Genomic DNA, 15,031 nt, shown 5'->3' with positions numbered 1-15,031 from the left:
ACCCAAACTTCCTGTCACTTTTTTTTTTTTTAAGGCTTTCCAAATTAGGGTTATCAACAAGAATAGCTATTCTTAAATATTCCCTGCTGAAATTTCAGTTTACTAAATTAAACTAATACAGAAAATTAACTTGAGAGTCTATATGAGACACAGTTTGTCTGTCACTAATTCCCATTATATGTTAACGCAAGTATCTTTCAAACAGGATTTCTGAGAATAACAAAGGACTCCAATACAAGAGAGAGGATGATGACTATGAGTAAGCAAACTAAAAACTTCCCTGAAACTTTTTACTGATCTTTCTTGTTATACATAACTTAAAGATGTTTTAATTCCTGACAGTCATAGTCTTTTCTAAACAATATATTTTCTATTGATAGACAGAAACTTCACCACCACTAGCTAGTCAGTTATTAAACTAATTGGTGTGGCAGTCTAGTTTCTAAAATGGCACAGATGTGCTGGACCCTCTGAGGCCTTTTTCAGTTGTGTGATCTCTTCCAGATAGCCTGAAAACTTGTCTAATGAAGAATAAAAGAGCAGTCCAGAATATTAAAATTACCACATTCTGCTCATGGCTGAATTAGGGTACCGACGACCTTTCTTTTCTACAGCACTGCTTTCAAAGCTTGAGATCTGCCAAAGGTGGATCAGAGACTTTTATATGTATTATATACATAATGAAATTTTTCACTTGATGTACTGTCTTACCTTTTACGTGTCTGACATTATTTCATTTATCTTTCCTTTGTATGTCATTTTCTTCACAGCTTTCACAACTTGTCTTTACAATATGCCACATGCTGTTTTCTGAATCATATCAGTCTTCATTTGCCGGAATATCCTTTACTTCTTACCATTATAAAAAATGAAGTTACGGAAGTTGGAAGACAGAGCTGTACAAAGAGAAGCTGAGAAAGCATCTTAACTTTGTCCCACCAAAATAATATAAAACCTGTATCTCCAAGAAGTCAAGCTTATTCGCTGCTTTAACCTTTAAGATCATATTGCACAGGTATTCCCGCTAGCATAGAATGAATCAGTGGCTATATGATATGAGTTGTTTGTGTCTGGAAAAAGACCGCTTTTTTTTTTTTTGATAGCATAGTTGCACAATCTCCATAACTTGATTTAAGATTGCACATTTCTTTCCCCTCTTCCTTCCTTATACAGACCTTACCGTGAATTTTATAACACAACCAAAATTAACTGTCAAAACATCTTAAAAGATTGTTTTTCTGACAAATCAACTCTTTGATCCGATTGCAGCACCACATAAACACCGGAGTCAGCACAAGGAAGGGGCCTTTTGAAGCATGGTATCACATGCCAAGTTCAATGAATACAACAGCAGAGTATGGGTGACCTTGAGTCACTCCTACTTTTGTGCAGACTGGAATATTGCCAGCCGAATTCTTTTTACTGCACACAATCTTTTTAATACATATATATATAGATAGATTAAATTGCCTTTTTTTTTTTCTTTTAAATTAAATATTGGCTTCCAAGCAGAAGACATTCCTGGTTACAGTGATCATCAGCCTCCCACTCAGAATTCTATGTGTTGCTTTTTTTCTCTTGACCTTTATTCTATCCTCATGTGCCATCCTTACAAGGTTGTTTGATCCCCAGGAGGCCCTCTTTCCTTCCCTTGACTGCAGTGCTCCTAATCTGGAAATATTTGCTCTGGTAAACTGCCAGCACAGTTCTTCTAGAGGAGTAACTTAGATAAATGCAAGACCTGAGGAAAACTAAAATTCTAAATCCAAATTTAGGACTGGATTAAGAGTTTGAGGAAAATATATACTTTCTAAAATTAAGGGCATCCTAACACTTAACTAATACTGTAGCCCTGGCTTTCTTTAGGGTAGAGTTAACCATTCCCCCACCCTGCCCCTCAAAAAAAACCCCCTCAAAACACCACCAAAAATACCCCCCAAAATCAACACCAACCCTGAGGTAGATTAGGGCTTGAGGGAGTAAGGCTGGTTACTGCCCCTGTTCTTTTTTTGGGACACTTCAGCCTCTCCTAGCCTGCCTTGTACTTCATATTTTTAAGCTTTCATTCAATGTATATACATATATAGTTGGTCATTTGATCTCAGAATAATAATTGTGGAATGTAAAAAAACGTAATGAAAACTTTTTTTTTTTTACACGTTATTCATGTCAACTACTTTAACCAGAGCTTTGTCTGATGTGGGGATGACTGAATTATCTTCTGTTTTAACTTTCTGTTGCTCTGCTGCAGGTTCCCATTCCCATAGCAGCAACAGCCGAATGGATTGCATAATTATTCCTCTGCTGCCACAATTTACAACAAAAGGCAAACTACCAGTGATTTCAGCAGATGCTAAGAGCTGCGACAGTTGCAAAGCAAGTAAGTAATTTCTGCTATACAGAAGATAGTGTCAAAAAAGTGAATTCCAGCCAGTCCAGTTGTATCTGTGACCTCTAGTCTGGAATGATGCTGGAAATGGTTGGAACTCATTGCCTAGGAAGTCAGTCTCTGCCTGTAAAATGTGAAGGTACCAACAAAGCCTGGCTGAAGCACAACAGAATCAGTTTACACACTTTAAAGTTTCAGCACTTGGATTTCAAAATTAAGCTGTCTTCTAGTTATAGTTCCATTGCTCTAGCTATTAATATTTTAAACTTTTTAATGAGGTTCATGGCTAACCGGACTTTGTTGAAGACAGCTTCAATTAGTTTCATTTACCCCAAATATTAAAGCAGCCACTCAAAATAAGTTCTTATCCTATCGGGCCAAAACCCATGTGTGCTTCGATCTTCCTTTTGATTATTTCATTCTATAAAGTAGCTGTTAGACGACTCATCATCCCTTTGATGTGAAAGCAAGACAACAGGTACTCTTCTGAGCATGAGTGACAGTGCCATCAGCAGCTGAACCATCTTACCAACGCGCAGACAGCTTTTTTTGTACATTTGGACCTCTTTTGGACTTTTTATTGGTAAAGCACATGTTTAACAATGTTCCTTTGAAGAGCTTTGCTTGTGTTATTGCACAGTTGCAAGTTTCAGGTTACCCTGAAAGCAAGCTGCTCAGAGGTAAAGCTCTGGGAAGAGAGTTCACAAGCTCATTGCAAAGCTCCGAGAAGTTCATAAAACCAGTTATGAAGGTTGATGCAAAAATGCTTAAGCCAGATCTTATACTAAAGAGATGCCACGAGAGAAAACTGGTCATTACTGCCTGATTATCAGTACGTGTGTTAAAATAACCAGCAGCGGTAGCTAAGTGCGCTGCAGTCAGCTCTTTGCAGCACACACGCACACTTAACATTGTTCCATGGTCACATCACACAATTTCAACTCCTCCAACCTAAATTGGCCGATCCTTCCTGATAGTCTTCACTGAAATTACAGAATCCAGGAAAGGCTACAAACTTCTCAAGACTCAGAAAAAACTGAAACAATTTTAAGACGACTCACTGTTTAAAAGGTGTTCACAATAAAAAACCCAGGCCCCTCGACATAATTTGATGGGGGACTTTGAAGAGACTATCCAGTGTACTGCCTAGGAAAATATGCTGTTTAATTTTGAAGTTGCAAGGGGTAAATAAAAGTGAAAGTGTGTCTCATTTTCATCTTTTGTCTTGTTATTCTCATCCATACTCAACTTCCAAAACATTCCTCCTCAACCCCATCTTTTCTCTGCACTCTGTTCTCGTCCCCACTTGCATGAACAAGCCCTCACAGGTAGTGAGAAACACAAAGACCAATAGCAGCACGCAGGGTGGGTATCTATGTACGAAATCAGTGATTTCACGTGCTTTAAGTAACTAAGGTGCATTGTATGTGAAACCTTACCTGAAAAATTAATCCCTCACCTGGAATAGCTAAGCCTTTTCCCAAGGGAACGCTTCTGGCCATAATCAGCCTTGGACAGTGAAACAAGGATCTCCTAAATCTCAAAGTCTAAAAATAAATTCAGCCTCAAGAAATCCAGCGCAGAGTGCATTCATGAAGGGCAGACAAAGGGAGAGGTATGTGCTTTCACTCATTTTTAGCAAACAGCTTTTTAAAAAGCTATCTCCAATGTTTCAATTTTCCTCCGTGACGTTTGGAGACAAACCTAGTAAGCATGGAGAAAGGGAAAAAGTCTAGACATATCTTCGAGCAAACAGAAACAGTACCCCAGAAGTCTTGGATCAGCACTTGTCATTTATCCAATGACAGAGTGGCCCCCTTGTCACAATACAGCCCTACTGCATGCACGTTCCTCACTTTAGTCAGCTTCTACATTTTAATGAATTATTTTCTGCACCTTTTCCTGATTTTTTTCTATTAAGAAACCCACAGCTGAAGTCTCACTGCCTTTCCAGTGCTAAAAACTATTAGAAGGAACTCTTAAAAGCTTCCTTGAGAGATGAGCATTTCTAAAGCTTTTTTGCATAAATATTAGCTTTATTGGAAAATAGTTCACTTAACCAATCAGATTAACACACAGCAAATTATTCTAGTTTAAAAAAAAAAACAAAAAAACCAAAACAAACTAACCTAAAATGCTTTGGAAAATAATCTGCTTCAGTTACAGTAGCAAACACATCATGGTAGCCTGAAACAAGTACTTGGGGGTGTCTTCATCAGCTAACAGGCAATCAATTCATGTAAACACATAAAACACCCTGTAATATTTGTATTTATGAATGTACCTGGAGTACTACTTTTTGAAAAATCTGTATAGAAATATGCACAAAACATTGGTTTACATATAATTACAAGTTACGTAGATGTTTATATGATGGTTCATGCTTTTTATCCATATATTTTAATTTACAGAGTGTGCATTAGAACTAGAACTTTCTTAGATGTACATAGTAATTATTTTTTCCACATTCAGGATAACTGCACTAGAAATATGCACACGCACAAGTCAAATCTTTACTGGTATCCAGAACTCTGCATAAGCTGCATTTTTATAGCATCTGCAGAGATCAGTGAAAGGCACCGATTTCTTAAGATAACAAGACCACAGTTACTAGATCTAAAAGGGAAGCAAAAACTAAGATTAAAATTTTGTTACTAGATAATCCAAAAAGGTATCAAAATAATGAAACAACTCTTCTCTGAATCAACTTGAAAAATACATTTCAGATTTGGTTTTTTGAGAGTTTAGGTCAGATTTAATTCTTCAGTAAACAACCAGACCACGAGCCTCAGGCTAACATGAATCTTAAATACGGGAAGAAGTAACATGCATAAAACCATAAGTGCATTTTTCATTCAAATCTATTTTTCAATGCACTGTTAATACCACTGCATGTCAGAATCAATTCGGTATTTCGTTCTGTGACTCATGGGATAAGATCATTCTGACGTCACACTATCAGTGGTATTTATTTCCATTTTAGTAAGATTTTCTTACTACTCTGCACAGCTTTTGATAATCTGTAGCTCTAGAACGCTGCAACTCAGCTTGGTGACAAGCCATTTAATGTCCATTCCTGCTGCGTCCTTCAACAGTACTGCAAATATTTTACTTTAAACTGCTTATTAAACATGATACCGCCTTCACAGAGCGGAACAGAAAGCTATACATCAACAGGACAGGGGACATGAAAAAGCTTAAACCATGAGCTTTAAGGAGAGAAAGAAATGAGTTTTGTAACCATCAAAATAATTAACCATTTCGTTAGGCTGCATTCTAAGTCCTAACCAGAAAGGGTGTGAGGAGCCTCCTCTCCGAGGATTAGCAACTGCCAGCTCACAACCAAACGATATCACCAAATGATCTTCCCGCAGCAGCAGCTATGCTTTTTTAGGGCCAGCTAAGTAAAACAAATGGAGAGATCTTCACAAACAGAAAGGGGCCAATACTTAAGCCTGGAAACATTCTGGTCACAGCTAAATTCTACATGAACACTGCTAACTCATGCACTTCTACTTCAAAAGGAATGTACAGCACAAAGTTAACCACAGTATCCAAACTGACATAAAACACCACCACAACTGTCTAACCTTGTTTTACAGCTCTGCATGAATGGCTACGCTTTGCATCATAGTAACAATCTTAAGATTAGAGATCAGATAAATGGAACAAACTTTGGGAGAGCTTAATATCAACCGTTAAGAGACATTACAAAAATGGGGAAGCCAAGGCTGTGCACCATCTTAGTGTTCACACTGCTTTTTGTATCCATAAATCTGTGAAAGTCATTTAACTACAAAACTTTAGGTAGAAAAATAAATGTAGATCTTGCCTACGTGTTACACACTAGTATCAATTGTTTAGTCAAGATACAGCACGATACCTCTTTGAAATGAATTGCAAAGACTCCGTGTAGACAGAGTACCTTACTCCTGGCATCTTATAGTAACATTAGTATGGAGTATTTACTCCTGGAGGTAAGTCAGAACAGCTACCGTACTTGCAAACGGAACCCAACTTAGTTCATGTTCACTTAAGCACAGCCAAAGCCCTGGAGATGAGGCAAGCCAGAAGCGGCAGTTCTCTAAGACCTCAAAGAGCTTTTCCTACACCTTCAGGATACAAATCTTAAATACGATCACAGCATTTTCATCCAATAAAAGAATAAGCCGAAGAAAGAAAAATAAATGTAAACCAAGTTTATTTTGCTTTTAAGTAGTGTTCTTTAAGCACTACAGCATGGTAAACAATGTAAATTAGTATAAGTCATCTCAAAAGCCAGAGTTTTTTTTTTATTTTATGAGTTGTTAAAAAGATGCAGCCTATTCTAACAGGATAAATATTTTAACCATTTCACTTCGAGTTAATGAAGGCTCACAAATGAGCAACACTCCTCATTGAGGAAAACAAAAAGCTGTTGTCGACAAAGCGACAGCACACACACAAAAACAAAAGAACTGTGTAAAAATAACTAACTGTACTGTGTTCCCATACTCTTTAGAAGTCGCTTTACAATGGGATGATATGCACATGATCTTGCTGCAAACTTGCCATACAACTTGCAAATACACGTAGCCTAGCCTTACCACTCAGTCCAAAAAGCTGCTAACTGATCAAAACAAATGCAGCACTATAATCCTCTGCTTAACAATTAGTTCAATCTGGTTTACTCATTACCTTTTCTCCTAGACTGCAGGACAGACTAGAAAGAAAATGATCCCGAATTAAAAATCGATACTCTTACAGGAAATTGTATAATTTTGCAATATAGTCTTTTACAAGTTATGTTTTGCCTATTTTCCCCTTAGCCACAAAATGGGCATGAAGTAATTACTTTGAAAATGCCTTAATTTTCAACTTCATGCAAATCTAAATAAAGATGACCAAACAAAAGCTTAAACAATGGAAGGATATTTCACAGAAAATTTCTTATACAAAAAACACATAAGAAAAAGGGCCACTAGGTGACATTTTAATTTACAAATTGGCATCATTTTGGTCAACAAATATCCAAGTGCTGTTTTCTTCTATCACAACAAAGTAGCTGTACAGAAAGAAAACTGCAAAACTTGTTTTTATTATTTAACATTTTTTTTAATCGCACATCTCCTCAGGAATTTCATGTGGATTAAGGATGCCAGGTACAGACATCTGAAGTTTATGCTTCTCCTCTTGAGCCTGCCGAAGGGCTGTTTCTCTTTCCTCCAAGAATAAGTCTGATGTGTCTTCACCTGCAAATTCCTGTGCAATTCACAGAAAATCATCAGTTTTTTGTCAAATGCTTTAGGCAGAGCAGTAAGCTTCCGAAGTCCGGAATGACACAGAAAACGTCTTCCCTGCACATTCCCTGCCAGACTATTTGCTTGGTTTGCTTTCTGTTCCTAAGGTTGGAATTAATATAAAGGAATGCAAAGTATTTTAAGATTTTTGCTGTGCGTTACAGAGCAGGATGCTACAGTAACCCAACGTTTGGGGCTGTTAAAGCGGTACCATTACAATTTTGAAGTACCTGATGATTGTAGTCTCAAAACTAATTAACAAACTGTTTCCTACAATATTCCCGAACTCTGGCATCGTTAGAAAAATAAAAGCATAGCATTACTCTAGCAAGTTTCAAAACATGTCCCAATCCCAAGCAGGATTGAAACAGAACCTGGTTTAAAAAAAAATAATAATCAAAACTTGCTTTATTTCCCATTACAGTAAGCTTTGCAGCCATCTTGACATTTGAACTGTACGCACAGCATAAAGCACAACTGATGACATTTAAGCCCAATTTATAGAATTAAATCACACTAAAATAAATGATACGATACTCCAAAGTCACACGAGCCGTTTAACAGAGTCCTCACTACATTTGAAATAGCTGCAAAATAACCGGTATCTCCTAAACATTGAATCAACACTGTCCATGTACTTTCCAACAGTGTCATCCTGCTGAATGAATCATTCTTCATTTCTTGAAGAAAGCACACCAAACATACCTTGATTTGAACCAGGAAATCCCTTAGGTGTTCCTTGAAGGCAGGAATATCCTGGTTTAAACTGAAGAGTCCCGTTACAAACAGCTTGACCTGGGCACTAACAGCAAACACATGAGTTAGTATTTCGAGACTAACTAGGTAAGAACCCACCTACAAGTATTAAAGAATCATGGCACACTTACTCTTGCAGGTGAGGAAATGCAGATTTGAGAAGATTAGCAACATACTCCTGAATAAACATCTGGTTGTTCACTGGATTCCCAGGGTTTAAGGGAGTACTTATTTTTCCCTCTTCTACCAAGTTGAACATGTATGCAAGGATCGATGCATGCATTGTCAAACCTGGACAAGTCAGAGTTACACATAGGCAGTTATTATTCGGAACAAGACGTAGCAGTATGTTCACGTTCAAAAGGGTTGCTTTCATCAGCTGGCTCACATAAATGCATTCTCTTACCAGCAGTGTGCGAAGTGTCCGTTACAACTGAGAAAATGTGCTGAAGGATATCGCAGAAATACGTCTGATAGAAACTCTGGGCAGCAGTCTCTTCTTGTGCAACATTCTGTAGTAGAGTATAAAGTATCTGAAGTCCTGGAAAATACACATTGAAAAACTAAGTTACCAACAGAACAACATTAAAACCTCTGTGAGTGTTTTTGCCTTTTCTAAAACAATACAAATATCCCCAGAAATTCTGACAGGTACCACAGACACAGATTACACGTGCAGTGATTTTCTCAGGCATTTCCTCAAGTAGCCACAAGAGGGCTATAGCCACATTTCCACAGCACGCCAATTTTATTTGCATTACTAGATGACAGAAGCGTAAAGAACCAATCGCATCACTTTACTGGTACTAATGAAAGCAGGAGAAACTCTCTACCAAAAGAAGCATTTGCTAATTTAAGGGAAAATTATTTCCATTTTTAGAATGACATGAAAACTACCTTTTCTAAGTGAAATGGAACCAAAAAGTATCTTTTATCCCCATCCCTTCCAAACACCTATAACAAGGCGATTAGCTAAAAACTAACTGGCTTCACAGCAATCTTTTTATCACAATCTATGGTCTTTCCCTCTCCTTAAGCCCTGGGCTCACTCCCAGACTGTGAGGAGTTCAGCCCCCAACCATTCATTTTTCTGCTGGACTTCTCAGCCGTTACCCAACAACCATCTTACTGAGGTACCAAGTCAAACACCGCAGGCAGCGCTACAAAAGTGGAGCTCTAACACCAGTTTTAGCAGCAGTCAGCCATTTCAGGAAAGTGCCAGCCCTCGCATGGAAAAGAAAGCAAGCAGAAACTGTAACCGTGCTAACAGCTGCGGGAGTGAAACAGCGTCCAAGTGTTGCAGTCCATTAACATGTACCTGGCTGACAACTTGAAGCTGAGACAGAAGAATATTATTCTTGGGCAAATGCAGTACAGGATCAGGTGACTGCAATGCTAAGTTTGACTGAAGAAAAATATGCAAGAAAACAACATTCTACCAGTAAATACCCGATACCGCAAACAAAATCTGCATGTTAAGCACTTCCATTTACCTGTATCTGCAACATTTCTCATTGTATGTTTGAAAGCCCAAATAATAGAATCCAGAACAAGTTTGAACTGTGCAGGCGGAATGGCCAGGAACGCTGGGAAGCAATGAGAATTTACAGCCTGGAGTAGTAAGAAGAAGTTTGTTCTGTGTTCAGGATATTCTTCAAAGTCCTAGAAGGAGAGGGAGGGGGGAAAAAAAAAGTCAAGTTTCCTAAAGATCCATCATAAGATCTTCGGTTAAGCTGAGCGAGTCAATAGCTGACATGGAACAGCATTCAGATCCCAGATTTAAAATAACCTTAAATGCAAAGCAAACGTTTTCCCCACCAAAGCTTGCTAAGACCATGTTCTGGTTACGCAACACTGACAGGGTGAGCCACGTTTTGTCAGTGCACAACCCTAATCACTACTCAGTCCACAGATAAACAGAGAGATGGTCTCAACACTGGTTAAGCACCTGTACTGCTACAGGGGTAGCAACAATCTCCGGTTATACCCTATCACAAAGTAGCCCTAATTCAGCTGGCAGGGCTCAAGTATTATGCAAATACATATTGCACACTACAGCATTAAGAACTGCCTTAGTACGGAAATACTCCAAATGACTGATCAGTACTTCTATTCATAATTTTAAATATTTATGAATTTTAGCAGTTAATCCTACACCGACATTTGACTGAAGTACACTTCTGCTTCCAAAAGCACAACATTCCAAGTCCCTAGAACAGAAAAACTACTACTGACTTAATCTCATTGCCTTAGAAATGTCTCTCTCCAGCACTCGCTTTAAGACACCCAACTAGACAGCCAGACTTCAAAACAAGTAAGTTCCTTTGAGCAGAAATTTTTTCAAGTGCCACAAATGCTTGCTGACTGCAAAAAAAACCAGGGAGATGATCCACGAGTCACTACATACGGAAGTGACATTCACAGAAAGAAGGCATGAACTCCCACTTAATTTCCATAAAATGAAAGCTGTGTAATAACTACGTTCACTGCGTACTGCCTCCCTTCGCTGCAAGAAAAGGAGATCTTTCACTTAGAGATGCACCGACAGCCAAGACTAGTACTCATACCCCCCCCCCGTTTTTTTTGTCTTCAGTCACGAGGGAGATACCTTCTCCGAAGTTTAAATACCTTGTTGATCATATTTAATGTGCACTCAAAAACAGCATCAAATATCTGAGGTATTTCAGCAGTAATGTGTCCACCCAGCTTGTTTACAATGATGGCCATAGTGCTCAGTACTTCAGGTTCTCTAGCGGCTGGAACATTTCTCTGGTAGTCAATGAGAACTGCATCCAACAACGGAGGAACAAAGTTTTCAGCTACCTAATTGAAAGAGTAAGCCATGGTTATAACAATGCAGTTATTGAGCATACAGCTGATAGCAAAGTTCACTGTTTAGTTACAGGAGGTATGTTTCCTAAGGAAGTTGAAATACGTCACCCTTCCACAAACTCCTCCCTCCGCCCCATCCAGTATGGCTTCCGATAGGGTTCTCTTAAACCTCCTTCATTCCCTTTAAAGATCACTCTCATCTAAAAGTAACTCAAGTATCTCAAATGTAGCTCAGGCTCAAGTCTGTACAATCATACTTTCTCCTTTATATTTTACAGACCACCTGAAACAAGTTCCTGTGCCCAACTGATTCAGTCAACAGAACAAAGCCCCCGAGTTATTTGTATAGAATCAATCTACTTACCATCTGAGGATCATTGGACCTGCTCACCCAGCCAGAAATTAGTTTTAAAGTTTCCCTTTTTACAGTCCTCATACTTCTAATCAAGGGCTGCTTTGTTACCATTTCACCTGGAAAGTTTTAAAGCTTCAGTTAATTGGGTAAGGTGTAACAAAAAGATTAACTTAAACTGGTATTACAAAACCAAGTATGCTTGGTTTTTATATCCAAACTACAAAGACTTTTAAAGACTTCCTTCTGCATGCTGTGCAAATAAAATAAAAACACCTCCCCATTCTAGCTCCACAGGTCCAAAAGTACTACTGACAGTACCCTACTTACAGGATTCAAAACAAAGCTGCAATGTACTTTTCACTTAAGAGAAATACTACAGTCCTAGCAACTGCTTCCTAAACTTCACTGTTTCTGACAAGGACAAATTCCGGCCATTAGAGCTGCAAAAATCAGAAGGTGTTGATTTCTCAGCCAGTTTTATTCTGAATTCTGAGAAGCTACTTCAAGGTCAACCAGCTGCTCAGTTACCACATTTTATTTAACATTCACATTTCCAAATATCATCATCTGCAGTGGGAAGAAAACTGGTCGTAACACAGAATACAGTAACTGACTCATTTAATCTTGTCATGAACTACAACACATTCTACTGAGACACCATAGCCCTAATTTATATAGTAAAAATAGGTTAGGTAATTGATTCTCAATGATTGCAAGCCTGGTTTATCATGACTTTCAGGCATCTTCACTACAGTTACAGTTACATTTCTGTAATAAAGCCATTTAGCAGCACAGTATCACACCAAAACCCTGCCAACATCTTTTGAAAAAAATAAATGAAATTCTATTTAAAGACAGTCTTTTAATGTTCAAAATTAGAGTAAGCTAAAAGAACACATGCTACAACTTTGTCTCAGCAAGATGCCTATTAATTCTAAGCAAGCATCTATGATGCTTTGCATCTTTTCTCAACTTCCTTGTTTATAGGTGTTTTTCCTCCCTCTAAAATCAGTTTAGTAAAAGATTTGGTTAACAAAAAAAAAACCTAAGCAAGCACTTTCAGTCATCCTCCACTTTCCCAAACAAAAAAAAAGTGAACCCAGTAGAATTAGCCTAATTGGAATGTGCTTTGAAACCGGATGAGATATGCTGCTAACTCCCATTTTCAAGAAGAACATGGAATGTCTTACCGTTAGCCTGAATAGCTGCAGAAATATTTTCACTTAGGCACTTGTACACATTCAGCATATCTAAATAAATTCTTCCGAGCTGAATCACAAACGGGTGGCCAACAGCTTTACATGCTCTTACGTTAGTTTTCAGAATGCTACCAAGCTGCTTAACTGTTTCAGGATCCTTTAGAATATCCACATTCTGTTAAAAAAAAAAAAACAAATGAGAGTCCATTTTGTTTAGTGAATAAAACTGCCCTTTAGCTTTCAATATAAAAGTGTAACTTTAAATAATTTATCTTTCACAGCGTTAAAGAACATATCACTGAAATTTACAGACTTTTTATATATTGCTGTTTACTTCATGGCACTTGCCATTACCTCAAACAGAGAGTCAGGATAAAACTGACATTTAACATAAACATTTAGCTGGTTTTCTTCACCTAAACACAGAATACACTTAAAATTTATGAGCTTACTTTTGTTGCCTGTTGAATAATGCTGTCCCATACTTGATTAGGGAGCAACATGTATTTTTCTATTAGATGCTCCTGCACAGTCTGGTCCGTCTGTGCCCCAATCATGTATCCTACCGCTTCATAGAACGTATGCACCTGATTGGAACAGCGAGAAAGCAAACAGGGAGGTTCAAAAAGAGTAAGGAAAATCTCACACTGTTTTCAACTAACATATAGCAAAGGCTGAAAATGGGTTTCACTGTCTAAATACTTTTCCCACTTGACAAGATCCTTCTCCATTCCTTCCTTCCTTTCATGATGTACAAAAGAAACCTCCATCCCCTTCCCTTCAGATGCCTCTACATACATCCCAGAGTCTTTCTTCTTGTTGCCATCACATCCAGGAGTGAGAAAGCTCAGACGCGTGCTATTTAACTCTTAACTAAGTATTACCACACATCTTTAAACTGTGGGCTGCACTGTATCACTCCTCTAAGTACGTTTTTCCAGATGGCAGATCCACTCTGCCCAGAGTTTCAATACATTATTGCAACATCTCAACACGTCACACGTGCGCACTACTCCCTCACTTCACGAGCTGTGCCTTCCCTAGACGTAGGTGCTTTTCGATTGTTCCCTGCCCCCCCTTCACAAATACAAGAGCTAGAGCTATACTCTTACAGTAGGATATTACTCTTTCCCAAGTCAGAACCACAAGATTATGTCTTATTTACTTACTAAAACATTCCACAAATCAAAACTTCAACTAAATGCACTTGAATTCTCCTTCCAAGCATTCTGAGATCTCAGTAATGCAACCCGATTGCGTTATTTGTACCGTAACACTGTCATTAACAAAAAACTAAGGAATATAATTCAAGCCTTTAACACTACTACTACATTTCAAAGTAACTTTGATTCATCTTTAGGAATTACCCACAATGCTGAATTAAACATACCTGTTGTGGCTGAAGGTCACAGATGATTGTATTAATATTGTTCAAGATTTCATCAATAAATGGCATGACCTCTCCCACTTGAACCTGAACAAAATGTCGGCGGCATTTTTGTGCTATTTTTATGAAGGTATCACAAGCCATGTCCTGGACGCCATCGTGGGTTTCTAAATTAAATCAAGTCAGTTACTGCTTTGTGTTTCCCCCCCGCCCCATACATGTGCATGTATGGGCATCAATTTTTTTTTGAATAGTTAAAACAGCAAGTAAAAACCAGATAATTACCATGCATAAATTCAAACAGCTTGTTGACCACTGTCTTCAAAAATTTCCAGTGAGCTCTCAAAAACCGTGGGTATTGACCTACTATATACATTATATTTGATGCAATGATGGCTTTATTGTCTTTTCCTCGCTTTTGTTCACAAAGTCCCAGGAGATCCTACAACATAACCTATTTTTAGTTTCCTCTCCAAGTTTGTCCAGTTCAATTAAAAGCATTACAAGACGAAGCATAAAAATCCTACAAGGAGCTGTACTAAAATAAAGGAAAGCAGCTGCCATCATCAAGTTCAACATCTAAATACAAAACAAAAACCCCAAGTGGGTGAAGATTGGGGTGATGCAATTTAAATTTCAACCAAACCAGGAACACTGTGTTTTCAACTACGGAATCTCCATTTTAAAATATAACTACAGATTTCTGCAGGGGGAACTTCAACAAACCTCACAGTATTGAATACGGACCAAGCAGTTGATAACAGTAAAAATACAGACTCCACATCAAATAGAAGTTGTTAAACTAAATCTCCTGTATGAATTTGTATGACTTGT

General features: G+C 38.0%; 1 protein-coding gene across 7 annotated transcripts in view; it reads right to left on the bottom strand.

Annotated features, from left to right (window-relative positions):
- Positions 1 to 6,573: 6,573 nt before the first annotated feature.
- The window catches only part of XPO1 (exportin 1), a 38,154-nt gene continuing 29,696 nt past the window's right edge, over positions 6,574 to 15,031 (bottom strand). For all 7 annotated transcript variants that reach the window (XM_075749825.1, XM_075749828.1, XM_075749824.1 and 4 more), the window contains 11 exons: positions 14,483 to 14,639; positions 14,201 to 14,364; positions 13,263 to 13,397; positions 12,802 to 12,985; positions 11,621 to 11,727; positions 11,053 to 11,247; positions 9,918 to 10,086; positions 8,831 to 8,965; positions 8,556 to 8,715; positions 8,374 to 8,470; positions 6,574 to 7,630 (listed from right to left, as the gene is read on the bottom strand). In XM_075749825.1, coding sequence (XP_075605940.1) covers positions 7,484 to 7,630; positions 8,374 to 8,470; positions 8,556 to 8,715; positions 8,831 to 8,965; positions 9,918 to 10,086; positions 11,053 to 11,247; positions 11,621 to 11,727; positions 12,802 to 12,985; positions 13,263 to 13,397; positions 14,201 to 14,364; positions 14,483 to 14,639 — 1,650 coding nt within the window. In that variant the 3' untranslated portion in view covers positions 6,574 to 7,483. The remainder of the gene's footprint in view (positions 7,631 to 8,373; positions 8,471 to 8,555; positions 8,716 to 8,830; positions 8,966 to 9,917; positions 10,087 to 11,052; positions 11,248 to 11,620; positions 11,728 to 12,801; positions 12,986 to 13,262; positions 13,398 to 14,200; positions 14,365 to 14,482; positions 14,640 to 15,031) is intronic.

Source organism: Balearica regulorum, chromosome 3 (genome assembly GCF_011004875.1).
Source record: "Balearica regulorum gibbericeps isolate bBalReg1 chromosome 3, bBalReg1.pri, whole genome shotgun sequence".
In the NCBI taxonomy this organism is placed as follows: domain Eukaryota; kingdom Metazoa; phylum Chordata; class Aves; order Gruiformes; family Gruidae; genus Balearica; species Balearica regulorum.
The sequence above is the reverse complement of the archived record's forward strand: the minus strand, read 5'-3'. Positions and strand labels throughout refer to the sequence as shown.